At 53.5% G+C, this 25,156-nt stretch overlaps 3 protein-coding genes across 4 annotated transcripts; 2 read left to right on the forward strand and 1 right to left on the reverse strand.

The window, feature by feature from the left end:
* Positions 1–6,268: 6,268 nt before the first annotated feature.
* NRROS (negative regulator of reactive oxygen species) lies at positions 6,269–15,665 on the forward strand. Of its 2 annotated transcripts, XM_038146241.1 has the most exons (5): positions 6,269–6,715; positions 6,852–7,036; positions 9,288–9,398; positions 9,837–9,960; positions 10,195–15,665. In XM_038146241.1, exons 4-5 carry the CDS (start codon positions 9,853–9,855, stop codon positions 12,151–12,153), a joined length of 2,067 nt encoding a protein of 688 aa, XP_038002169.1. In that variant the 5' UTR covers positions 6,269–6,715; positions 6,852–7,036; positions 9,288–9,398; positions 9,837–9,852; the 3' UTR covers positions 12,154–15,665. The 2 variants fall into 2 exon arrangements, with proteins under 2 accessions (XP_038002169.1, XP_038002168.1); XM_038146240.1 differs by lacking the exons at positions 6,269–6,715; positions 6,852–7,036 and adding an exon at positions 7,779–8,596.
* Positions 15,666–15,796: 131 nt separating this feature from the next.
* CEP19 (centrosomal protein 19) lies at positions 15,797–18,667 on the reverse strand. Its single transcript, XM_038146242.1, has 3 exons — positions 18,367–18,667; positions 16,822–16,983; positions 15,797–16,550 (listed from the first exon to the last, which is right to left on the reverse strand). The coding sequence occupies exons 1-3, from the start codon at positions 18,650–18,652 to the stop codon at positions 16,189–16,191; spliced, it is 810 nt and encodes a 269-aa protein (XP_038002170.1). The 5' UTR covers positions 18,653–18,667; the 3' UTR covers positions 15,797–16,188.
* On the forward strand, positions 18,651–23,312 carry PIGX (phosphatidylinositol glycan anchor biosynthesis class X). The gene is made up of 5 exons (XM_038146088.1): positions 18,651–18,720; positions 19,346–19,409; positions 19,829–19,961; positions 20,649–20,909; positions 23,169–23,312. Exons 1-5 carry the CDS (start codon positions 18,651–18,653, stop codon positions 23,310–23,312), a joined length of 672 nt encoding a protein of 223 aa, XP_038002016.1.
* Positions 23,313–25,156: the final 1,844 nt, after the last annotated feature.

Here is a 25,156-nt window from a genome sequence, read left to right on the forward strand (position 1 = left end):
CTGATCTACATTTCTAAATTCCCTGAGCACACTGGGTGTGTTTCCAGATGGCTGCCTCTATTTTTTTTTTCCTCTTCCATTTTCGCTGGGTTGATGACAGCAGCGATGAGTTAAAATAACCCTGGGCCTGATCATAGTCTGATTGTGCAAAACTGGTTTTTTCAAAGTGTTTAAGAGGTGAGCAGCCCTCAGTCATTCCTTAAGCTATGTATTTCCATGTGAATATTTCAGTTTTTGCATGCTATAAATAGCTCTTAGATGTGTAAGTGAATTTTTTTTCCACTTACTTGCAGTGAAATCTGCAGACAGAAACCAGCATTATTGAAACTACACTAAGATCCTTTGTGCACTTAAAAAACAGGGGGTTGGCAGTGGCCATGCTTGACTCTGTCAGTGACAGTAGCCTGCCCTGTGCTGAAGTATGATTGAAAGCAAAAATGAATGAAGCAGTGGATGAGCACAGCTTTTCCTTCAGTGCTGCTGCACCTGCTAATTCATCTCTTAAGCAGTTCTTCTCCTACTGCTGGATGAGGCTGTGTGACTAGCAAAGGAACTCTCCCATCTGCCCACGAGAGGGCAAAGCTGTGGGAGCCTTGACTTGTGCTCAGACAAGTGCTGAGTACAATAAAAGTTTTTAATGTGGAACCTTCCCCCTGAACAATTACTTCCTGTTCTTTTCAAACACCAAACCAAACGAAAAACCCTCAACAGAAGTGGATCATGGACATAGACTTTTTTAAAGTTCACTCCTTCATTTGAACCCTGCATCCTGAAATAGGCTGAGCAAATATTTGCATTTCAGAAAATTATTTTTACTGACACCAAACTGAGCCAAAGCTCCAAGATCACCTTAAAGGACTGAAGGAGATTTGAGAGGCTCAAACAAAATGTCAGAGTTGCTGTTCAAGGTCCACTTTTCCCAAGACTTGCTTTTCTTCCCCTCAGGCATTTATGATGAGGAAATAGTGATATCAGCAAAAGATTATTTAAAAAAAAATCCATTACAATTGAAAAAAATAAATCAGAGTAATTGAAAGGGGATTTTGGATTGAAACTCGTTGTATGTTACAAGTGTTGTTCATTCTTCAATTTTACCGAGTCAGGAATTGAAGGGATTTTCCCCTCATGCCTGCACTGGCAGGTGTGGTGTGAGCTACCTGCAGTGGTTTCATGTCTGCTTGATTTATTTTGCTTTTTTTAATGTGGAGCTTCCCTTGCTTAGGAGAACTCAGCCGTATCCCATCACTTTTAAATAGCAATCTAAGAGACTAAACTCTGCCAGCTCCAATATGTGGCTTCTTAAAGTGCTGGACAAACCTTCTAGTAAGGAAATGGATGTTGGCCAAAATGCTTTTTTATTGTATTCAAATACTGCAGGGGTTAACATTTGTCATGGAATCCAGATTGGTTTGGTCTGGAAAGGACTCCTCCAGCTCCAGCCCCTGTCATGGGCAGGGATACCTTCCACGAGACCAGGCTGTACAGCTTTTGCCCGTTCCAAATCACTTTTTGGGTTTCTTCGATGGCTTTCTGTTTGTTTTTCTGTGCTCAGGTGACAGAGGCCACTTTGCTCACACCAGGTGCCTTCTGACATTGGGCACCTGACTCCTTCCACAGGGTCTTGTGCAAGAGCAGAGCTGGAGGGTGGGATCTTGCTTTGGAAGCAGCCAAAAGATTTTATCTCAGCTTCAGCATAAGGTTTGATCTATTCCTGGGTAAATAATCGACTTGAGCAGCAGAGATCAGAGTTGGAACATCAGTGGGACTCAGGAGAGGGTGCAGGATGGAGAGCAGGTGGTTTTCCGTGCCCACCTCACCCCGCAGTGCTGTGCAGCTCTGGGATGTGACTCTGGGATGTGACTCTGGGATGTGACTCTGCTGGCAGCCTGAGCTGCTCTTCCCGGCAGGAGGGGGATGTGATATTGATCCGTGTGTCTGCCCGAACCTCCCCCCTCCTGTGCTCCTGTGCTGATTCAGGTCCCAGACTGAGAGGTGGAGCTGCTTTCAGTCTCTCCCTGGGTGGTGCAGGGATGGCATTTCAGATACAGCAATGATGTCACCTGTGTCGCGCTGGTGTCACGTGTTCAGAGTTTGTTTTAAAACCCCACAGAAATATCCTGGCAGTTTTCCTCTTTTCTTTCCCAAGACCAAGGGATATGTCCTAGCTGCTAGAGCGAGCTCCAACTCCAAACCCAAAACCCACAGCCAGGCTTTGTCCCTCGTCCCTCAGGGAGCGTGCTAGAAATGCAGGGATGCTGTGCCCCGTGGCTGAAAACCTGGGAAAAGAGGACTCTGTAGGGTGCATTTGCTTCCAGAAGATCTGCCTGCCAGAGCAGGCTGTGGCACAGGGATGTTGGCCCTTCTGGCCAGAGAGGAAGATGGGTGGGACATGCTGAGCTCTGCAAGGAGCTGAGAGAGTTTCACTTCCCTTTGGGTTCGTGACTGAATTACTCACTTCTCTTAAGCAGAAAGGCAGCAGGGAGGGAGTTTGTGGGGCTGCAGATGGGGTATTTTTTTCTTTTGGTCACAGTTTGCATTCCTGAATGATGTCACAGCAGTGACTTGTCCAAACCTTCTCCTTCTGGTGACTTACAGCCTCCAGCCTTGAGAGTTTTAGGCTAAAAACCAACAGAGAGGAGGTTTAGATTTGATATTAGGAAGAAATTCTTCCCTCCTGGCACAGGGTGCCCAGAGCAGCTGTGGCTGCCCCATCCCTGGAAGTGTTCCAGGCCAGGTTGGACGGGGCTTGGAGCAGCCTGGGCTAGTGGAAGGTGTCCCTGCCCATGGCAGGGGTGGAACAAGATGGCCTTTAATGTCCCTTCCCACCCAAACAATTCCATGATTCTATGATAAAAGACTTTGGTTAATGTGCTGGAGTAGCTGGGTCGGGGGGGTTTGTTGCTTTCAATAGTTTCTTTTATTGTACAGTACAACAAAGGTCAATTTATCCACACCTTTGCCAATCCTGTGGGAAAAGCTCGGGCAGCTCCTTCGGCTCTAACTGCAATCAAAGTCCAAACTAGATGAAAGCATCCTGCTTGTGGGGCTTTCCAGCCCCTGAGGAGATCAAGGAGGAATCACAGGGTGGTTTGGGTTGGAAGAGACATTAAAGCCCATCCAGTCCCACCCCCTGCCATAGGCAAGGACACCTTCAACTATCCCAGGCTGCTCCAAGCCCAGTCCAACCTGGCCTGGGACATTTCCAGGGATGGAGCAGCCACAACCACTCTTGGCAAAGGGTCAGAGGTATTTTCTGACTTTGGGCACTGGCTGCTCCTGCAGATGCCGTTCTCCAGAGCATCTGGACTGTCCTGGATCATAAGGGAGGGGATGCACTTGGCTTCCAGTTGCTTAGAAATAGAAGGTTCTGCTGCTTCAGCATCCAGCACATCCTGCTGCAGGCTGTGCTCTGTCACTGTCACATTTTTTGGAAAAATCCCTTTGCCCAGGATTGGGGCAAAAAAATCCCTTTGCCCTTCTTTCCTGGGAAGCTGAGAAGCCTCAGAGAAAAAGGAAAACAATGATTATCTCATTTGCTTCTCCTGTGGTTTGCTGCTTTGGAATGTGGTTGGAGATTGTTTATCCAACATGTGAATTGTTTTTACTTAATGGCCAATCAGGCCTAAGCTGTGTCAGACTCTGAAGAGAGAGTCACGAGTTTTCTTTAGTATCTTTCTAGCCCTCTGTCTGTATCCTTTCTCTATTCTTTAGTACAGTTTAGTTTAGTATTCTTTAATATAATACAGTATCATAAAATAATAAATTAGCCTTCTAAGAACATGGAGTCAGATTCATCCTTCCTTCCAACAACGGGGGACCCCAGAAAATACCACAGAGCTTTGGAGACCAAGAGATCCAGGTGCTGTCCTGCTCTGCCAGGAGAAGTTCCCCTCAGCCTCATGGTGGTGGATCCCGAGGAGCCCCAAAGCCCACCTGGGAACGGCGGGAGCGTGGCGGCTGCGAGCGGTGCGGGAGCGCGGCCGCAGGGAGGGGCAGGGGGAAATGAGATCCCTTCTGCAGCTTTCCCTCTCCAGCCGCTTCCTCCTCATCTACAGGCCGAGCAGGAAGAGCCGTGACCACGGATGGAGCTGCCTGGGCTGGAGCTGCCTGCGGGAAGGGAACTGGGCACAGCCTCACCCCCAGCGAGGGGTCTGGGAAGGGGCTCTGGCCGAGCCTCTGACCGAGCCACCTCAGGACAGAGCCCTCTCTTGCTGAATTCAGGGCTGCTGGCTGCTTGTTGGAACCAGGGCGAAGCAGAGGACAGAGCACCTTGCTCACTGGAAAAGGGATGTGTTGAGCACTGTAGTGCCAGGCCAGAGCTGTTAGCAGTGGACTTTAAAGCCTGTTCTTGTGTGTGAATACCTGAATGTCCTTGCCGTGGCTTTACGTGTGCAACAAATGCTCCTGGCAAGGAGGGCAGTTGTTGAGGAAATGAAAAGCATCACCCTTATTTGAGAAACCAAAGTGTTAATAAACAGGTAATAAAGAAAACAACATGAAGATGTTGGCGCTAACTGCAAAGGCTGGGTGAGTTCTGGTGCCTTCCACAGCCCTCTGAGGCTTCAGCAGATAGAGGTCCACTCCCTTTGGAGGCAGCTCTCACAAGCATCCATACCAGTGCTCAGTCAAAAGTCCCTCTTCCCTTCCCACCCTGTGCTCTCAGGAACGTGGGTTTGCCTCCCACTGAATCCTGTTCCTGCCTTTCTTCTGAGTCCCATAGAGAAAATGGGCACCTTTTGGGGACTGAGGGGTCAAAGGTGGGATCCTCTATCCTCCAGAAGTTCTTGCTGTGGAGCTCCTGATCAGTGTTGAGATGCTTGACCAAATGTCCTCCAAGCCCAAGGACATAGTTTTCCCCAATTGTTTTTGCTCTTTTTGCAATTGTAGGTCACCTGGATCTCTTTAGACTTGTTGCATGTTGTCAGTCTGGGGGATTTTTGCCTCCCCCCTCCTCCCTGATCTCCCACAGCCCCAACTCCTCTGGTGTTGGCAGCCAGCATGATGCTGCCCCAGGGCTCTGCTCAGAACAACCCAGAACTAATCCTGGCTTCAAAGAAGTCTTCTTTGAGCCCTGCTTTCCATCAGAAAACCTGGCAAGAGCTAGGAGATTGCTGACAGCTGGAAATATGTTGAAGAAATTCCTGGCTGTAAGGGAGGTGAGGCCCTGGCACAGGCTGCCCAGAGAAGCTGTGGCTGCCCCTGGATCCCTGGCGGTGTCCAAGGCCAGGTTGGACAGGGCTTGGAGCAGCCTGGGCTGCTGGAAGGTGTCCCTGCCCGTGGCAGGGGTTGGAATGGAGTCCTCCCAGAGGAGGGTGCTGGGGCTCCAGGGGCTCCCAGGCACACAAGTCACTGCAAAACCAGAGCCTGGAGCTTTACTGACAGATGCAAGAGCTGGCACGTGCCTTTCCTCGGACCCAGGTAAAGCAGCAGAGAGGTGGTTTGGCCGCAGTTTGGGGGAAAAGATGGTTTTGAGGCTGATTGTAAATCCTTGGGTTCTGTCCCTTGGTTTCCCCTCCAGGGGAGCCGTGCTTCCTGCAGAGCTCCAGCCCTGCTGCAGCACTGGGGCTCTCTGAGCCCACACTCCTGTGCAGCAATGCACCATCCTGGGATGGACACATCCCTAGCTACCCCTGCGGGTAAATTCCCTTTGGGAAATGCAGCCAGATGAAACTCCAGAGCTCAACTTTAAACTTCAGGCATCCAGCTGTCCATTTTAGCTTTTCCCTTTTGCCCATGGAACAAATTCTGTTTTCTTTTTTGTGTTCATAGTTCCTCTTAAATTAAAGGCAACTACTGTTGCTGGCAGCTCCTGAGATACAGGAGACCTCAGGCTTGTTTTATCCCAAGCAGGTGATTAAATAAAATTAATTAAATTAATGATATTTTGCACCATCATCCCTTGCAGAACCATTTTTTAAATTCGTGCCAGTTCTCCATCCCAGTGGGAGTCAAGGAACCCCATGGAGAAATATTTGTGTTTCCCTTTTCCCCCACTCAACAGGTCCTGCTGCTGTGTGAACCATGAGTGACCCTTCTGGTGCTTCCACTTGGGAATAAATCCCATTTCCTGCAGGAAAACACATGTTCAGTGATGGGGTTGCTGTTTCCTGTTGCAGTTTCCCTTTTCCCAAGGGTCCTGTGCTGGGTGCATTCCAGGAGAGACCGGGAGCCTGCCTTCTTATCACAGCTTTGCTCTTGGAGCGTGTTTGACAACTTGAAGGCTGTTAAGGGGAAAAAGATTGTTTGGAGGAGGAGGGGGGAGGAACGGAAGAAGCTCACTGGGTGTAAAACCATAAGGGGATTCCCAGTCCTCTCCTACAGCTGCAGGAATTGCAGCTGCGTGTTTGGACATGGCTCCAAGCAGCTGAAAATCCTTCAGTTTAACCCAGCCGTGCCATTGAGCTGCCCGGGAGCTTCCTGAAGGGCTGATCAGAGGAGCAGCTCCTGGCAGCCCAATCCCTGTCCCTTCCCCGTGCTGGTATTAAAAAGAAATTACCTCCCCCTCGAAGCACACATCAAATCCTCACTGAGAGGGCTGGGTGGGGGTGTGAGGGAAGGAAAAGGAGGGGACCAAACAGCAGCTTCAGGACCTTTTCAGAACCATCCGGCTGCAGGATGTGGGGAAAGTGTGAAGAGCAGCAGCGCTGCTGCCGATGCCCCAGCGCAGAGCCGTGGGGTCAGCCCTGACGTGGGGCTGCTCTCCAGGAACAGCAGGGTGGGGGAAAGCTGGATGGGCCCTGCAGGGGCTCTGCCAGCCCACGGTGCTGCTGGGGACAGGGGTTACACTGCCCGGGCTTTGGGGATGGGCTGGGGGCAAAGCAGGGGATGAAGGAGGTTGTTTTCTCTCGCAGGTCCTGCCTGCAGGGCTGCAGGAGGAAGCTGGTTTGACCCCCAGGACATCACCTTGACGGTGGCACCACCAAAAGGAATCCATCAGAAGGTCTCCCAGAGCCTCCCGATCCAGAGGGCGGAGTGGTCACGGCTGAGGATGCCCAAGTGCTACAGCTCTGCCTGCTCCTGTGTCTCCAGGCACCAGGTGAGGGGTTTGAGTGTGGGCTCCTGGCAGGGTTTGGGATGAAGAGTTTGTGGTCATCAGCTGGTGTCAGCCTTTTGTGTGCCCTTGAGCAATGCCATGGGAATTTTGCCCTTCTCTGAGCTTCTGCCAACTCCTGTTCGCTTCTCTCTTCTCCTTCTTGATTTTTATACATCAAACTTCCTTGAAAATGGAGGAAATGAAACCACAGGGCTTTTTTGTGAGTGACAAGGGAGAGGTCAGCCTCCTCCCAGAGAAGAAATTAAATTTAGGGGGAAGGCAAGACAATTATTTCCCTGGCCACTTTTGCTGGTTTCAGGAGTTTGGGGGCCATGTGGTCTGACAGTTCATCTCCCACCTCTGCAAATATCCCAGTGGCTCCATGGAACACATGGCATGTGGAGCATGGACCTGCTGATCCCAGACAGGTCCTGCTGCAGGGCCGGATGGATCCTTTCTCCATAGTTTTGAACCCTTTCCCAGCTAGGTAGATCTGGGCAAAGTTTTCCTCCTCAGAGGCTGGATTTGCTGGAGACTTGGGGGTGTGTGAGGACCGTGGGAAGGGGGAGACAGGAACAGAATGGGGTGGGGAGATGGAGAGCAGAGGTGATGGGGCTGAGGAGGAAGGTGCATAGTGCCTTGGAAATGTGGGTCTTTGTTTCCTGGCAGCTGGAGGAAAAGCCATTTCTGCTGACTTTCACGTGGAGACTAGCACTCAGGAGGTCCCTCATGTGAGTGGTTCTGACCCGGGCCCTGCGTGCTGGGTTTGCTGAAATCCTGAGCAGCCCCAGGGCATCCAAAGGTCTGAGAGCAGGAGGATAGGAGCGTCCTGAATCTCACTTAGACAATGTGAGGGACAGGCACTGTCTTCCCAAAGTTACTGGAGACTCAGCACCTGGGACGTGTCCAGCCTCGGCTTGGGATGCAACAGGAAATAGCAGCACCTTCTTCCCCCATGGGACACACATCCCTTGGCTCCTGTCGACCCCCTGAGCTGGGTGCTGGAGGCAAGAGGGGTCTGGAGGGACACAAGGGGAATAGGTGCCATGCAGGGTGGCATTTCTCCATCCTGCAGGAGCGATGGCATGGCTGTGCAGGGCAGAACCACCCCCGGTCACCATCTCTGTGGGCTGAAACCCCGGGCGGGGGTTCTCCTGCTGGAGCCACGTAGAGGAGTCAAGGCTTGTCCCCAGAGCTGGCTTGTCCCCAGGAGCTGTGTGACACCCTGTAGCCCTCGCTGCCTGCTGGGCCCCGTGGTTCCTCCTTGCCGTGTGCGAGTGCATGACCCGGGCTGGGAGTGCTGCGATCAGCGAGCCAGAGCAGCAGGGCCGCGCTCGCTGCCTCCATGTGACTGCAGCTTCCGTTGGCTCCTTCCGCAAAGGCTAAATTGGTGCTCAGCGAGAGGGCGGGTGGCACACGGCCCCGCAGGGTGGCACACGGACCCCGTGGGTGGCACTCGGACCCCAGGGGTCACCCCTAGCCCTGTCCCCAGGACCCCCCTGAGCGCAGCTGAGGGGCCGCAGGATGGACCGTGCCAAAGCGCGCGCGGTGCTGTTCCACGCGGTGAGTAACTGCCCCCGATGCCTGTGCTGGGGGAAACACCACGGGGGTTCCCTGCGCCAGGCTGGGGACCTGTGGTGGCTCTGTGTCACTAACAGCCATGCTCGAAGGGCTGTGGCTGCGTAGGCTCACGCCGGGCTGGGTGTGAAGCGTGGGGAGCACGCCGGCAGCTCCCAGAGCTCTTGGATGTGGGCTCTGGTGTAGGGCTGCGGGCAAGGGTTTCCTGCTGGGGCTGCTCCCTCCTCTCCTGGCTGGCCGGGTGCCATCCCACCAGCTCCAGGGAGCACTGGGAGGATGGAGGTGCTTCTGGTGTTGGAAGAAGCTGAGGGAGGTTGAGCTGGGTGAAGGAAAGTGGAGCTTCTTCAGAGAACCAAAACTGGTGTTCTTTGGGTGCAGCAAGGACCAAGGTCCAGGACAGCAGGGTCCCTCTCCTGCCGCCGTGCCTGGGATGAGTTGCTGCTGGACTCCAAGGACTTGAGAGGGCAAAAGGTGCTGTGTGTCAGTTGCAGCCTGGGGAAAGGGGACTACCTCTCCATCTTTGCCAGAGTAATAAATCCTGCTTTGATAAGGCACCAGCTCAAGAGTTTGGCTGTCCCAAGGAAGGACACAGCCCAGGACATGCCCTGCTCCCTCTGTGCTGCGAGGCTCTGGCTACTTGGGCTGCCCAAAATAACCCTGTTTCTCCTTCATGCAGTGGCAGCTGTGAAAGTGCCGTGTGTCAAACACTCGCTGAGCCCTCACTGCTCATTTGCCTGAGTTTCAGCTTTTCCCCAGATGCAAATGCCGTCAGCTCCGCTCCCACCAGGTCAGTAATGGAGCAGCTCCTGCTGGAGAGCCTCTACTTCCCTGGAAGGGTCTGCAGCAGGGATGGGCACTGCGGGGACTTGGTGGGGGGTGGGTTGGTGTCCCCTGGGGGAGTGTTTGGTGCCGAGAGGGGGCACACGAGCCCTGCCGGGGGGACACCCTGCTGGAAGGATGCAGCTCAATGGCCTTCACGAGCAGCTGTGCAGCAGTGACGGTGCCTTCCCCCTGTGCGCTGCCAACCCTGTCCCTGCTCTTCCCCTGCCTCCCGGGCTCAAACTGGGGGAGCCCCACGAGGGCTTCTGCTGGCTGGCTGGGCTCAGTCCCAAGGCTCTGTGCCCCTTCTTCCATGGGCAGCTCACGGTGGCCCAGGTCACCTGGGCCTTTTGGGGTGGATGGTTTGCAGCTCCTGACCTCCTCACCTCTGCCTCCCTCTCCACAGGAGTGCCGCCACTGAGATGGAGGCCCCGCTCCCTGGTCTCTCCCTGCTTCTTCTCCTCCTGGCAGTGGGATGGGGAAGCAGGATGGACGCAGCCTGGGCACCATCTCCTGGGGGCTGTGAGCTCGTAAGTCCTCTTTTGTGAACCCTCACCCCTCTGAGTGCTTGGTCCTGCCTGGCAAAGCCCAGGCAGCTCAGCATCTCCAGACCTTCTCCATCCCTGCTACTGGCTTGGAGTGGACTGGTGTGCCAAGGCTACAACCAAAGAGCCGCCTCCTCCCCCCTTACTGTGCTCCCCAGACTTCTCCCTCTTCATCTCCTGCCTCCCATGGTGGTGTTATATATTCTCCTCTTCCTTCAGGTGCAGAGCATCATGGACTGCACTGGCAGATGGCTGAGTTCCATCCCAGGAAACCTTCGAGGCGATACCGAGGAGCTGTTTCTTGATGACAACACTATCCAGGTCCTGGGCAATGCCTCTCTGCTCCTGTATCCCCAGCTCTGGCATCTCAGCTTGACCAGGAACCGGCTGGAGCTCATTGAGCCCGGTGCTTTCCTCAGCAGCCAAGGCCTGGAGGTGCTCTCCTTGACAGACAACCTGCTCTTCACCAACTACTCACTGACAGCCGCTGCTCTTTCTGCTCTGCCGGCCTTGAGGGTGCTGGATCTGGCAGGAAACCAGCTCAGGGAGGACATGGTATCAGTTTTAGTCTCGAACCTCTCTTCCTTGGAGTCCCTGTCTGTGGCCAGGAACATCATCATGAGGTTGGACTCATCCATCTTCACAAACCTGACAGAGCTGCTGGAGCTGAACCTGGAGAAGAACTACATCTTTGAGATCGACAATGCTTTCGAAGGGCTGCAGAGGCTGCAGAGGCTCAACATAGCTTACAACTACCTCCCGTGTCTGGTGGGGTTTGACCTGACCCAGCTCAGGGTGCTCAATGTCAGCAACAATGTCATTGAGTGGTTTCTGACTCTGGAAATTGATGACCTCTTTGAGCTGGAGGTGCTGGACCTGTCCCACAACCGCCTCCTGTTCTTCCCTGTGCTGCCCCGGCAGAGCAAGCTGCACTCCTTGCTGCTGCAGGACAACAGGATGAGCTTCTACCAGCGTCTCCCCAACGGCACCTCCCTGGCCAACGTCACCATGCAGTTCCTGATCATTGATGGCAACTCCACCAACATCACGACGGTCAGGCTCTGGGACGAGCTCTGCCACAGCAACCTCTCCTCCCTGCGCCTCCTGGACATGAGCCAGAACGAGGTCTGGGGCCTGCCAGATGATTTCCTAGCACAGATGCCCTCCCTGACCCACCTGAAGCTCAACCAGAACTGCCTGGAGGCATTTCACCTGTCGGAGGAGGACCCCTTGGCCATGCTGACAGAGCTGGACCTCAGCCAGAACCAGCTGGTGGAGCTGGGGGTGAAGGTGGGCGCTGGGGACATCCTGCCCAGCCTGCAGCTCTTCAACCTCAGCTCCAACAGGCTGCAGGCTCTTCCTCCCGGGATTTTCACCCACACCAGGAAGATCACTACTCTGGACCTCAGCCGCAACCGGGTTGACCTCTGTCCCCAGCCAGGTGAGACCGAGAGTCTCGCCTGCGTGGACATCAGGGGTGTGGAGACCTTGACCCATCTCTCCTTGGCTGGCTGTGGTCTGCAGGGGATGGGTGGCCGCCCCTTCCAGGGGACATCGCTGATGCACCTGGACCTCTCCGACAACCGCCAGGTGCTGTCTGGAGACCTGGGGTGGCTGCAGGACATTGTCCTGACACTGCAGGTGCTGTCCCTGAGGAACACCAGCCTCTCTTCCACCGCCGTGGACTTCTCTGCCCTGAGCAGCCTCGTGCGCTTGGACCTTTCCGGGAATTGCTTGGCTGCGTTCCCCACCTCGCTGGGCACGCTGAGGCTGCGCAGCCTGGACCTGCGGGACAACTGCCTCCCGGCGCTGCCGCGGGACGTGGCGCAGGTGCCGCTGGGGAGGAGCCTGCGGGAGCTCTACCTCAGCCGAAACCCCTACAACTGCTGCACGCTGGGCTGGTGGGACGCCCTGCAGCAGGCCGAGGGGCTGCGCGTCCCCGACGGGCGGGAGGTGACCTGCAGCCACGGCTCCCGCGCGCTGAGCCCCGGCGCGCTGCCCGAGCCCGTCCTGCAGAGCTGCCGATGGCAGACGGCCGACCTGGCGCTGCTCTACCTGGTGCTGGCTCTGCCCACCTGCCTGACGCTCCTGGTGGCCTTCGTTGTTGTCTTCCTCATGCTCAAGGAGAGGCTGCTGAAAATGGTGAAAACCCAGTGTGGGGTGTCCAGCCCTTACTAACGGCTGGGGAAGAGGAAGGGCTCGGGAATAGTCAATAATAGGGGGTAGTCAAGAGTACAGGAGTACACCCTCTGAGGTGGTCAAGATGGAAACCTGATGGATGCAGGACAGGAGGTGCTGGGAGAGCTGCCATTCCTGCCCTAATGGTACCCAAAGGGTGAGGGCTGTGTCTGGTGATGGAGCACTGGGAATCCTCAAGGAACACATCTTCATCAGAAACCTTCAGCTGGTGCTGGTGAGAGCTGAGTGGACACAACATCAAACATTCCTTGGCTGAAAGGACAGGTCGCCCAGAAAAACTGGATGCCCCATCTGTGGAAGTGTTCAAGGCCAGGCTGGAGTGGGCTTGGAGCAATCTGGTCGAGAGGAAGGTGTTGTAACCAGATGGGTTTCTAAGGTCCCTTCCAACCCAGATCATTCTGGGATCCTGTGACAGTTTTCTCTAGCTCTGCTTTCCCCTCACACCTTCCAGCAGTTCCTTTTATTTATTCCCACCTGTAGCCAACTCAAAATGTGCTCCAGATCTGCAACCAGCCTCCACAAAGTGCTGGAGCTAACATCACCTGGGCGCTGTGGAGAAGGGTCTCTGTGGTCACAGCTTTCCACACTGCTCTTGCTGGCACTGCCAAACTCGCAGGCAGCCCTGATCATGCACCGTGTGTGCGTGCTGATAAAGACAGGCGTTGTCAGCAGGGCCGAAAGACACATTTTGGGATGTTGTTTCTTCACTAAGTCACAGGCTGGGCTAGAAAAGTCCATTAGAAACAGCCCAAGTTGCAACGACAGGAAATGTTGATTGAAAAGCAGGAGAGTAAATTATATCCCTCGGTGGTATTTTATCATGGATTTATGTTTCTCCAGTGACTGCTGGATTAAACATACAAAGGAAACAAGAGAAATCCTTCCTCCGTGTTGTGCAAGCCCTGCTCCTGCGGGCAGTGCCCGGGGGTTTCCTCCACCCAGCTCTGCCCACAGCAGCTCTGCCTCTCCCAGAGCAGCAAGCACTACCTGGGGAAGTGCTGCTCTGTTCCTCGGGGGTCACTGAGGGGAAAGGAGAAGTGGTGGTGGTTTGTGCTAACTCAAAAGCCCTTCTGAGAACTGGAGTGCCTTTATTCCTGTGGCATTGTTGGGATTTTTCTAGTGAAACGCGTTTAATGGGAATGGGGCACAGAGAAGTGTGCAGCAGTGTTGGAGTGGGAATTCCGGGGGCTTGTCCTGCCTGGGTGTGGGCAGGCTGAGTCGGTGATGTGGGGTGTGCTGGGGATCAAGCCCAGTGGAGTTGTCCTGCGAGGTGGTGGTGGGAGATGCCCAAGGCTGCCCTGAAGCTGGGAGGATGCCAGGATGGTGCAGGTGGGGGAGCCAAGGCTGGCAGCAGGGCAAACCCGTCCCAGGCACGGGCGTGGGACTGGGGTCATGGGGAGCCTGGTGTGGCTGGTGGCTGTGCAAGGCTGGAAAATGGATGGGTCACACCATGCTAGACCATCCAGCAGCTCCACTGGGGCTGAGTGCAGTACAGGCTCTGGAAAACCACCTGTCCGATCTGGCTCGGAAATGACCGCTTTCTGCCCCAGTTTTAGACCGAAATAGCCAACACCAAAGCAGGCCCCAGCTGGGGAATCCCTCAGCCTATTTCAACCCTTCTTTTGCCGTAAGCTGCACCCTGGGGGACAGCAGTGACCTATAAATACATCCCTGCACCATCCCCCAGCTGCATTCCGGCGTCTCCCCGCCAGCAGGGTGAGCGGGTGCCCCTGCGAGCTCCTCTTTCCCTGGGGCTGGGCTTGGAGGGGATGTGTGTCCTTCCCCACCTCCACAGCCACTGCTGCTGCTCCATCCAGCGTGGGGTGCAGGGTGCAGCTGTGGGAGAACACACAGGGAGCAACCCAGGCACCTAGCACTGCCCAGGACATGGGTAAAAGGAGGGATTCTTAATTGTATGGAGCTGATGGGGATATTCAACATTCCCTCTTCAGAGTGACTGGAAAGCTGTGGCTCACCTGGAGCTGTGAATGGGATATTGGGGCAGCAAGAGGAGATTCCACTTTCTGAGGTGTCCTTACAAAGCTGCTCTCAGCATCTTTGCAAGGCCACGGTGATCAGGGAAGGTCCTTGGTGACTGGAGAACCCAAGGGTCTCCCCCAGCTTCAGTAACGGCCAAAAGGCCATCCCAGAGAGCACCAGGGCAGTCACCTTCGCCTTGGGAAAACCATGGAATGAATGTTCTTTGTTTGGAGCACAGCTCTAGAAAAAGAGGGTGGCTGGAAGAAGTCAGAATGGACTGCTGAGGCTAAGTTATGCCTGCCCAACCTGCTTTCCTCTCATGAAATGGATGGACCTGTAGGCAAGGGGAGAGTGTGCTCAGCAAGGCTTTGGACACAGAGTCCCACAACGTTCTCCATGCAAGTGCAGATGTCACGGTCTGGATGGGTGGGCAGCCAGGCAGGTCAGGATCAGTGGGAGTGAAGTGCAGAGGGCTGTGCTCTACCAGGAGGCTGCTGAGGGGACTTTTTGGGATCTGTCCCATTTCATGTCTTTATGCATGATCTAAAGCTGGCTGTGAAGTGCCTTCCTGTCAAGTTCCCAGAGGATCCCAAACTGGGAAGACCAGAATGGCTCCCTGCTGAAGGTCTGGGGTGGGCTGGAGGAACGGGCCAGCAGGGAGCTCACAATCCAGGCACTCGTTTGGCCTCATGTAGCCCTCACTGGAGAGAGGCCATGGCTGGGGCTGGGCACAGGCCATGTCCTGGTCAGGATGAAGCTGGTGGCAGGCTGGAAGTGAAGGAGAGGTTCCCAGGGGAACCCTCCCAAGTGGGAGATCTTTCTGTGTTATGTTGCAATTGTTGAGGCAAGGCCTATGCCAGACCCCTGCACGCCCTTTCCTGTCCTAGCAGAGCTGAGTCAGCCTTTACATTTTCTTGAATTTTGGCAAGTGAGGCCTCATCTTTCATTTCTCTCCTGACTGAAGACCCCTTTGGCCAAGTGTGAGCTCCCTCATCCTCTCTGGTGACAGAAAAGCACTCTGGTTTAACTGACACTTGCTCCGTGTTTTTCGCAGCAGCGACTCATTTTGGGGTGTAGGAGGAGAGCTCTTCCAGCTGCTCCTCCAGCCACTCCTCTTAGTTATTATGTCAGGCAGCAGTTTGCTGAAGCCCCTCAATTTGGGATGAAGGCCCATCTCACCCACAGCCCTCACAGCTGGCTGAGTTCAGAAGGCCAAAACCCAGGAAACTTTTGGAGCTGTAAAATTTCCCAAAGAATCCTAATCTCAGTCCTCCAGTTCTTACGAGAGCAGGACTCATCTAGTAGAGACCAGCCAAGGTAGACAGCTGGATTAAAACCTTCAGTGGGACGAGTTTGTCTTACTCTAGAACCACCCCCAGCCTCTGACCTTCTACCACTCTGTTTTTTCAGACACTTTAAGCACATTCTCCCAGGGTTGAGCACTTATGAGGAAGCATCACCCACATCAAGGAGTGTAAGGATCCAACTATCCCATTGCAGCAGTTTGAAATCACTGTGTTTTAAAAAGTACTTTCAAGACAAAATTAATTTCAAGATATTCATTCCCTTACATGTAAGGACTTATTTTTGTGTAAGCTGAAACTGGGGATTTAAGCATTGCTAGGGAAACGTGAGAGTAATATTCTCAATGCAGAGTTGATTTATCCAGAATGACTGATACATATTTAACTTCCCAGCAGGCAATAATAATCACCCTATTTGTACAGTACAGCTTTAACAGTGTCCTCAGGACATGAATATTTCATGCCTCATTTTCAGCCAAAGCTGACTGAAATGTAAAAAAAAATGAAAGATTAAATAATTTAAAATTCTTTTATGTAGGAAAAGACTAAAACCAGCCAACAATTTCAGCTATGCAGTTTCCATTTAATCAAGTCTGGCTTCTTAAACAAAGCTCACTTAAGCCTGGGATTGCTGTGGCACCTCGGGTTCTCCCGAGCCAATGGATGATGACATTGTTCTCTCTGCTGGGACACTGAGATTTGTCTCTGAACCGCCCATCTTTGTCTGCAATCAGATTTCTTCATCTGACTCCATGTCCCAGGCACAGGACTCCAGCTGCTCATCCTGTGGGAAATCCACCTCAACGTTGTAAACAAAGTCAGGGTCATCCTTCCTCTTCCTGTTCTTTTCATAGAGCTTGTCCATGATGCTCTTCCTTTTGGCCAGTTCCTTGTCATCCAGTTTGTTCATATCCTCCTCTGGGTCAATGGTCTCTTCCTGATGAAACCTTTCCAAGCTCTCAGCCAGGCTCTGTCCTCCCAGATGATCTCTCAGCAAGCTGTAGAGCTTCTGGAGCTGCTGCAGCGAGACCCCTTCCAGGTAGGCCTTGTGCCGAGGGTTGTTCTTCAGCTGCTCGGCAGCCCGGCCGCAGTCTGGGGAGAGCCAACACAGGCACCCGCAGCTCCAACAAACCTCTTCCCATGGCACATCTCCTCCCAAACCCTTCCCAGGGGTCTCTCCAAACCCTCCAGGCTCAGAGGGTCATTGAGATGTAACCTTGGAGAGGCAGTGTTAGCCCAGCACCCCCTCCCTGCGCTGCTAGGAGGGCACTCAGCGTTACCAACAACTGCCGCCAATGGGCTCCTCTGCAGGCAGCTGGAGGAAAAGAGGGAAGGAATGCATCCAGGAAGGAATGCCCCTCACCTGAGAACCTGGAGAAATTCCTGACGGGCATGATGCGCTGGCGAGTCTTGTCCTGGCTGTTGTCTCTGTAGATGAGGATGATGGACGGGGGCTGGAAGCAGATCCCGCATTTCTGCGCGCTGAAGGTCACCCTGGCTCCATCGGAGCCCGCAGCAGCTCTCCCTGGGACACAGGGGGAAGGAAAACTGGCAGCAGAGCCTCTCAGTGCTGCTCTTTGTGTCAGGAGTTCAGCAAAGTCACAGAACCCCAGAGTGGTTGGGGTCAGAACGGGCCTTAAAGCTCATTCTAATTTAATTATGAAATTAAATTAGAGGGGACTTAAAAATCCAGATGTGCTGCAGATCCCATTCCCAGCTCAGCGGACAGCACTGAGTGCAGGTGTTACTTTTATTTTGAATAAAATAAATTGGTTAAAACAACTATTTTTTATTGTTTTAAATGTTTTTATTGTTTTAAATATCTTTATTGGTTTAAATACTTTTATTAGTTTAAAACCACTGGAAAAAATTGGTTTTAAATGAGTGAAAGTATGTAAAACATGAAGGTGACTTCCAGACTGCAATAAGGCAAAGTAATGTATTTTACCCCAAAAAAATCAATGCATTTCTCCACATCAAGAAAAATCACATTAATGTTGAAAAGCTACTTTGGGGCAGAATTGGAAACACGTCCTCCTTTGTAAAAAATCACAAAGGAAAGAGTTCGAACATGCAGTAATGTCCTTAATAGTGAAAATTTCCAGTGCCAGGTTGGTGGGGATTTGGAGGAACGTGCTGTAGTGGGAGGTGTCCCTGCCCACGGCAGAGGGTGGAACGAGAGAGGTTTAAGGTCCCTCCAACCCAAACCATTCCGGGATTCTACGAAGATGAGAAACACAAACGCGAGCGGCTCTTCGGATCTGCGGCAAAGAGCGTTTGGATCTCCCGGTAAGCCGGGCTCAGCCCTTCCCCGCCGGCCTCACCGGCACAGGGCCGCTTTTCTGTCACGGCCAGGGGCGCGGCCGAGCGCGAACTGCGAGCCCGAAGGGCAGCGGGCAGGGCCGGCTTGGTCACTCCAGCCTGGCCCATCCTGGGAGAGGCAGGAGGGACCTCAGCGCTCACCTGGTGCCACCTCCCTGCTCCAGCAGGGCCATCCCAGAGCCCGTGGCACAGATTGTGTCCAGACAGCTCTGGGGTATCCCCAGTGAGGGAGACTCCACACCCTCTCTGGGATCTGTTCAGGGCTCTGTCACTGCCCAGGAAAGTTCTTCCTCACGTCCAGGTGGAGCTTCCTGGGCTCAGTCCCTGCCCGTGGCTCTGGTGCCATTGCTGGGCCCCCAGAGCAGAGCCCGGGCCCTGCTCTGCCCCTCCCTGCAGCCGGGGACAGCCAGGGCCAGCCAGGGCTGAGGGCCCCTCTCAGCTGGGGCTCCTCTCCAGCCTGAGCAGCCCCAGCTCCCCCAGCCTCTCCTCATCACCGAGATGCTCCAGGCTCTTCCTCCGAAGCCTCCGCTGGCCCCGCTCCAAAACCTCCCTGTGTCTCCCTTACACTCTCACCCTGTCCCCTCACCTCGGGCGGCGCAGAAAGCCACTTCTTCCTCTTCTTCCTCCTCCTCTTCTTCGTCCTCCTCCCGCTGCTGCTGCCGCTCCTCCCCCGGGCCGCTCCGGCCTCTCCGGGCGGTTGCCATGGCTCCGCCGCCGCCGCCGAGCCCCAGCCGCAAAGGCCCCCTCCGCCCAAGGCCCCCTTCGGGCTGCCCACAACAACGCCTGCGGGACCCGGCGCCGCGGAGCAAGGGGCGGGCGGGCCCCGCGCGGTCAGGCGGCGCTGGGGCAGCCCGCGCGGAGCGGGCCGGCATGGCGGGCGGGCGGCGCGGCCCGGCATGGCGGGTCGGGGCCGGGCTGGGCGCGCTGCTCTGCGCCCTCCGTGAGTGCCGCGGGGAGCCGCGCCGGGAAAGCAGCCGGGAAAGCGGGCAGGGCCCGGCCGCTCTGCTCTGGAGCCAGGCTGGGAGAGCTGGGGGTGTTCCGCCTGGAGAAGGGAAGGATTCGGGGAGCGCTCAGAGTCCCTGCCAGTGAATGAAGGGGCTCCAGGAGAGCTGGAGGGGGACTGGGGACAGGGGATGGAGTGAGAGCACACAGGGAATGGCTTCCCACTGCCAGAGGGAAGGGCTAGATGGGTTGTGGGGGCGGAATTCTTCCGCGTGAGCGTGGCGAGGCTCTGACACAGGTTGCCCAGAGCAGCTGTGGCTGGAAGTGTTCGAGCACAGTCCTGGAGCACCCTGCTTTTGGGGAAGGCGTCCCTGCCCAAAGCTGAGGGCTGGAACAAGGTGGCCTTTAAGGTGTCTTCCAGCCCAAACCATCCTGTGACTCTGGATTTGGGAGCTATGGCTCGGCCAGTGAACCAAGAAGCCTCCTCTGCTCTTTGATCACAGTCAAGTACTGCTTCCCTTCTTCGGGGAGAGGGTTTGCAGATGAGGCGTTCGTGAGTTTTAAAACTTTTCCAGCCCCTGTGGACGCTGTGCTGTTACACTCTTGGCTCTGTGTCACCTTAGATGTGCAGGCAGCCTGTCGGGACACCACTGTCACCCAGGAGCTCTTGAAAGAGGGGTTTCACAGGTGAGTCCTCACCCTGCCCTCCACCAGCATAACGTGCCACGGGATTTTCTGTTGGAAGAAGCTTCTCTTCTTTTCATGTGCAGTTGTATCAACTCCCTGGGCCCTGATCCCTGGGCACATAACAGGAATGTATTAACAGCATCAAGGGATTAACCAGCTGTAGTGCAGGGAAAACGGGAGGCCCCTTTCTAAAGCTTTTGTGGGGGCCATTGGTGGTTCTGAGACCTTAACAAAGAAGTGAAACTTCATTTTGGCCATGGATGTGGGATTGAGGTTAAGAAGGCTGGACAGGGAAGTGTGATCAGAATGAGTTGCGCTTGGTGTGAGAGCTCATCTCATCTGAGAAATGTCTCTCGGGGGTCTTGTGCCACACTTTTGACGTGTGGGTGTAAATTTTCTGCTCCTGTTGCTGTTTGAAGGGACCTGCTGGTGAAGGTAGAGCTGGGGGAAGATGCAGGAGGATGTGCAGTGGCCGCTCAGGTGCATCTGCCACCAGGAATCTACGTGGATCCCTACGAGCTGGCAACGCTGCAGCAGCACAACCTGACAAAGGTAATGGCCCCCACACCAGGAGATGATGTGGCACTGAGTCAGGTGAGCACTCAGGGACTTGGAATGTCTGGTCATTATCTGGCTCGTGTAACCAAGGTGATTATTGCTGGGAGGAGCTGCCAAATGCTGTAATCTGCCTGGTGTCTCCGTGTAGCTGAGCTCTCTGGGCATCCCCTGGTGCTGTGCTGATGCACCAGGGAGCTGCTGCTCCTCTCTGAGCCCCAGCTGTGGCAAAAGGGCCCGGGGTTCAGAAGGTGGAAGGGAAACCCCCAGAGAGGTGCTGGTGAGCTCTAAGTCACGTGCTGTGTGTTTGGGCTGAGCAGCTTCCCAGCTTCGTTTTCATCCCAGCTTTCTGTGCTGCTTCACATCAGAGAGGTGTGCAGAGGCTGTGGCTTTTATCTGCTTCGGTGCTTCATTGGTCTAAAACGTGGGAGCAAAGGCTGTGGGCAGCTCCTGCCCTTGAGGTGCAGGTGACACCATCGTTGAGCTGACACCTCACAGGTTGTAGGCACAGTGACACTGTGAACTTTGTCCTTGAGGACATTCTTGAGAAGGTATTTTGGAACAGCTTAAGGAATTCCCAACTCGATCATCCTGACCACAAAATCACTCTCAGTGCTGGGACGAGGGAGGGAAACGGTTTTTGATTCCCATCACAGCCACTCCTGTGTCTCTCCCTGCTTGCAGGCAGTGTTGTTTCCTGACGCCGTTGACGTGGAGGCTCCCGAGTACTCGGCCAAGGCTCTGGTGCTGCTGCTGTTCCTGGAGCCGGACGCGCGCCGCTCCCGCGGCTTCCGCGGCGCCGTGCCCGTGCACGCCCGCTACCACCGGCCAGCCCGGGGCACACGCGAGGCCCTGGTGCTTCTGGAGAGCCCAGAGGTGCTGCTCTGCTGCTGCCACAGTGAGATCCTCATTGCTGCTCTTGGGCAGTCCCAAATCTGGCTGTGTGTGAGATGGAGCTCTTGGTAGTTGCGTGAACGTAAGCAGAAGGCGTGGGGTCTTCTGATGAAGACCTCGTTGTCTTCCTTGCTGAGTGCTGCTGCCTGGCCAAAGGCAGGGGGTTGTCAGAGGCTGCTCTGTGTCAGAGGCTGCTCTGAGTTGTGCTGCTGCCATTGTACCCCCGTGCTGCTTGGGCTCTTCCAGCTGGAGGACGTGGCAGTTGTCACGATCCGTGTTTGTCGTGATCCTGGTTTGCCGAAGGCCCCCTGCTCTGACCACTGTCCCTTGGCAGCTGGAGCTGTGCAGGGTGTGTTCAGTAGCCACTGTCACCTATTTGTAGTCATCAAAGTATTCAGATGGCTTCTAACACTGTTGCTGCATTCCCTTTATATGAAGGGGGAATGTAGGAAATTGCCTGAGGCTTGGAATGGTTGGAGTCTCAAACTTTGGTGAAACAAGAACCTGATATCCACTACAATCAATATTTCAAATTATGTGAACAATGAAATTCTATATTTTTGTTATAAATTTTGTGTCCCTTCACCAAATCATTCCTGCCCAGTCAAGCACACTAATGATTTTCAACTCCTTTTTCTTTACTTTGTCATAATTTGAGCAATGATTTTCTGGGATAAGCACAGGGACAGGCAGGACTACCTGGTCACTTAAAAAAGGGGTGTTAAATCTTCCTGGCACATTTACTAGTTATGAGCAGGAATTATTAATCATTAATGGAGAAGGATTTAAAGTATTGGAAGGGAGATCTTTTATGTGCTGACAGGAGGCCAAGAAGAGAAATGGCCTTACTTATTCTGGGGAAAATTCTAACTACACGCCTAAAGTTGAGAAGTCTGCAGGCTAACCAGGAATTCTTTGCTCTGTTAAGGACAGAAGGGCCAAGATATCACACAGGTGAGATTCTTTCTTGGGTACCTGCTGTATCAGGAAGGGAAGAGTTGTAAAGGCCACAGCAAAGACTGCCCAGTGTCACTTTGGCCATGCGGAGGTGTTTCACCACTTGGCTCCCAGAGAATAGATTCTCTTGGGCTGATGTGGGGGAAAAGATCTCTTATTTGGAAAAAGCTTGCAGGCTGATGGCTTATCCTGCCTGGCTCCTGGTGATGCAGGAATGCCTTCCCTAGGTCAGCTGTCTGCAGAGTGCTGGGAACCTGCTGAAGTGGACACTCCCTGCTCATCTGACACCACCAGTCCCTGTCAGTGGCACACCACAAAACACAGACCCGTGAGTTCCCCTCTGGCTCTTTTTAACAACTGCTGCCTTTTTGCTGTGATTAACACCTTTCTGGGTTAATTTTTAGGATTAATTCCTAGCAGGAATGAATCATTGAGAGACTAGCTGGGTGGTTCTCCCTTTGTCAGGCTCCTTTTTTTCCTTTCTGACTGGCTTTTAGTGGGGGTCTGCCCTTCTGCTGTGTTCACAGGGATTGTGCTCTTCTGGCCCTTTAGCATGGCTGCTCTTCTGACCTTTTTTTCCCCTTACTAGTTCACTTGGAATCCTAGGACATACTTGGCATTGGTAAAATTAAGGGAACTCTTTACAATGCTGGTGCTTCAGAGGAGAAGCAAGGTGGAAGATGATAATCTAGTTTAAGTAATGGTAAAACTGCAAAGATTTAAGGAGTAGCATCCTAAAAAAGGCCACTTCTATTTGCTTGGTTGTTACCTGGTTGGGTAAGTGTCTAGGAATAGTTGAAGTTTCTTATTGTGTTCAAAACCAAGGAAAGTTGGATCTTTAGTGTGGCCAACAACTGTCTTTGATGTCCAAAAGTGCCACAGCAGTGTAGAGATTCCGAAATTAGACTGAGTCATAGAATAAAATAATCTGTTGTTGTTGTAACACATGTGCCTTCCCATATTTTAAGATACCTGCAGACCACTGGTACCTCTGTAGCTGGTGTCCATAAACATTTTGCAGCTTGCTGTATCAATGGTTTCACTTTGGAGAAATCTGTGTCCTTCGTGGTCTGAGCTCACCTGGGGAGCTGCTCTCCCTGCAGCATTCCAGGCATTCCATACCCTCAGTGGCTGGACTAGGAGCAGAGATCCAGGGATACAGATGGCAGCAGATCCATTTCCTGAGCTCTGCCGAGCAGCAGTGGCTGGGAATTATAAGATGTCCCATCCTGGTTCTGATATTGAATCTCAGAAGGAGCTAATTAAATCAGGGTCTGGTTCCTCATCCTCTCGGTAGCAGTCAAAAAGAAACAGCTGGACAAACGAGTGTTATATATTTATTTTTCTTTGTAGGTAAATGAGGAATCGCTGCTGAGGGTTCCTGTGGGGCTCAGGGAGCACGATTCCCTGGTGTGTGCCCTGACCCTGCTCACCACAGGGCTGTGCTCTGCCCTGATCCTCGCTGCTGCCTGCAAGTACGGACACTTCTCGCAGTGACCTGAGGACACGTGGCATGCCTGACCTCCCTGCAGCACAGCTAACTGCAGATTACACTGGGCTCCTGAACGGATCCTGCTCTGCTGGTTTTTATATATTAGGGGGTGCAAGGGGCCCACAATGGATTAGGGTTGCTTTGGCTCATAATGCTTACAAATGCCTTTCACAGCCCAGAAGACATTTTGGGTGTGTTCTCAATATCCAAAGCGGATGGAGAATAGGAAAAAGCCTCAAAAAGCTGAAAGCACTGCTGGGGGCAATGAGACAACAATCAGGAGTGGGTTTGGGGCTCCTGTTCCCTCCTCCTGGCCCGCAGCCTGCTTCCAATACAGTGCTGCTCTTGCAGAGGTGTTTGTATTTCTTCACTCAGGGATTGGTTATTAAGGGTATGAAAAACATCATTGAGTCATTAAAATTTTTGAATTTTAAGCTTGTTGTGCAGATGGGTTGCATATGAATTTGGGAAGAGACGTTCTGTGCCTACCTGGGACACGTCAATAATCTCTCCCATCCTGATGACCCTGAGGGATTGGCTGCTCTTGGCCTAATTAGAATCACAGAGTCGTTAAGGTTGGAAAAGCGCTCTAAGATCATTGAGTCCAACCATTCCCCCAGTGCTGCCAGAGCCACTCCTAACCCATGTCCCCAAGTGCCCCATCCACAGGTCTGTGAAATCCCTCCAGGGATGGGGACTCCACCACTGCCCTGGGCAGCTGTGCCAGGGCTGGACAGCCCTTCCCAAGAGGAGCCTTTCCCGATATCCAGCCTGAACCTCCCCTGGCACAGCTTGGGGCTGTTTCCTCTTGTCCTGTCCCTTGTTTCCTGAGAGAAGCCAGACTGTCACCTGGCTCCACGTCCTGTCAGGAGGTGTGGAGAGAGTGAAGGCTCCCCTGAGCCTCCTTTTCTCCAGGCTGAACAATTGGTCAGAATTGAAAGAGTTTAGAAAATGTGAAGAAATGTCACCCTATTTCATGAGTGGAAAGAAACCCTTGGAAGATGAAAGTGAAGGACAGGATAGTGCCTAGAAGCAAATATTTAGAAGAGGTACATTCAGTCTCCAGGACAGTTGATAAATAGAAGGAAATGGAGAGGAAATGACCTAATGGCAAAGCCGAGAGGCTCCAGAGCAGCGGAGCTCGGGCGCTGGCTGCAGCTGTCAGTAGGTGGCACTGGGAGCCCACGCTAACCCCGTGTGCAGAAAAGGGATTTATTCCCCATTAACCTCGAGTTAATTACTCAAAGCAGGTAATCCGGGTGAGTGTGTGTGTGTGTGTGTGTGTGTGTGTGTGTGTGTGTGAGGGGGTGAATGAAAATTCCTTTCGAGGGCTCCCTGTGCAGCCTTTCATCGATGTCCCTTGGGCATCTCTCTCCTGCTGGAATTCAGCAGAGTGAATTCCTTGTGGCTGCTTCCATGGCAGGGTGGAAACCATCAAAGAGAGATTTGGGCTGTCAGCACTGGGACCAGCACGGTGTCACTTGTCTCCAAGTGGGATGTTTCATTCCCAGAGCTGGGTTTGTTCCTGTGATCTGGAGGTGGCTCTGTGTTGGAGCCTGTCCCTTGGAATGGCAACATCCCAGATTGCCAGAGCTGAGGGACAGGACTTGGCTGCCTGTTTTTAAACACCAGTTGAAAATCACAGGCTGAATCCCTCAGCTAAATCAACCTCCCTGACAAAACCTAGGGAAAGGGAATGGAAATGAAACCAAAAATACTGCAGGTGGAAAAAACATGGAAGTAAAGTGTATATCAAGATTACCTTTTCAACTGAACCCAAGTAATTGATTCTGATTAATGTAAAAGATGAGAGGAATGGCAGAGCTTCACAAGGGGTGTATTACCGTGG

This window comes from Motacilla alba, chromosome 9 (genome assembly GCF_015832195.1).
Source record: "Motacilla alba alba isolate MOTALB_02 chromosome 9, Motacilla_alba_V1.0_pri, whole genome shotgun sequence".
In the NCBI taxonomy this organism is placed as follows: Eukaryota; Metazoa; Chordata; class Aves; order Passeriformes; family Motacillidae; genus Motacilla; species Motacilla alba.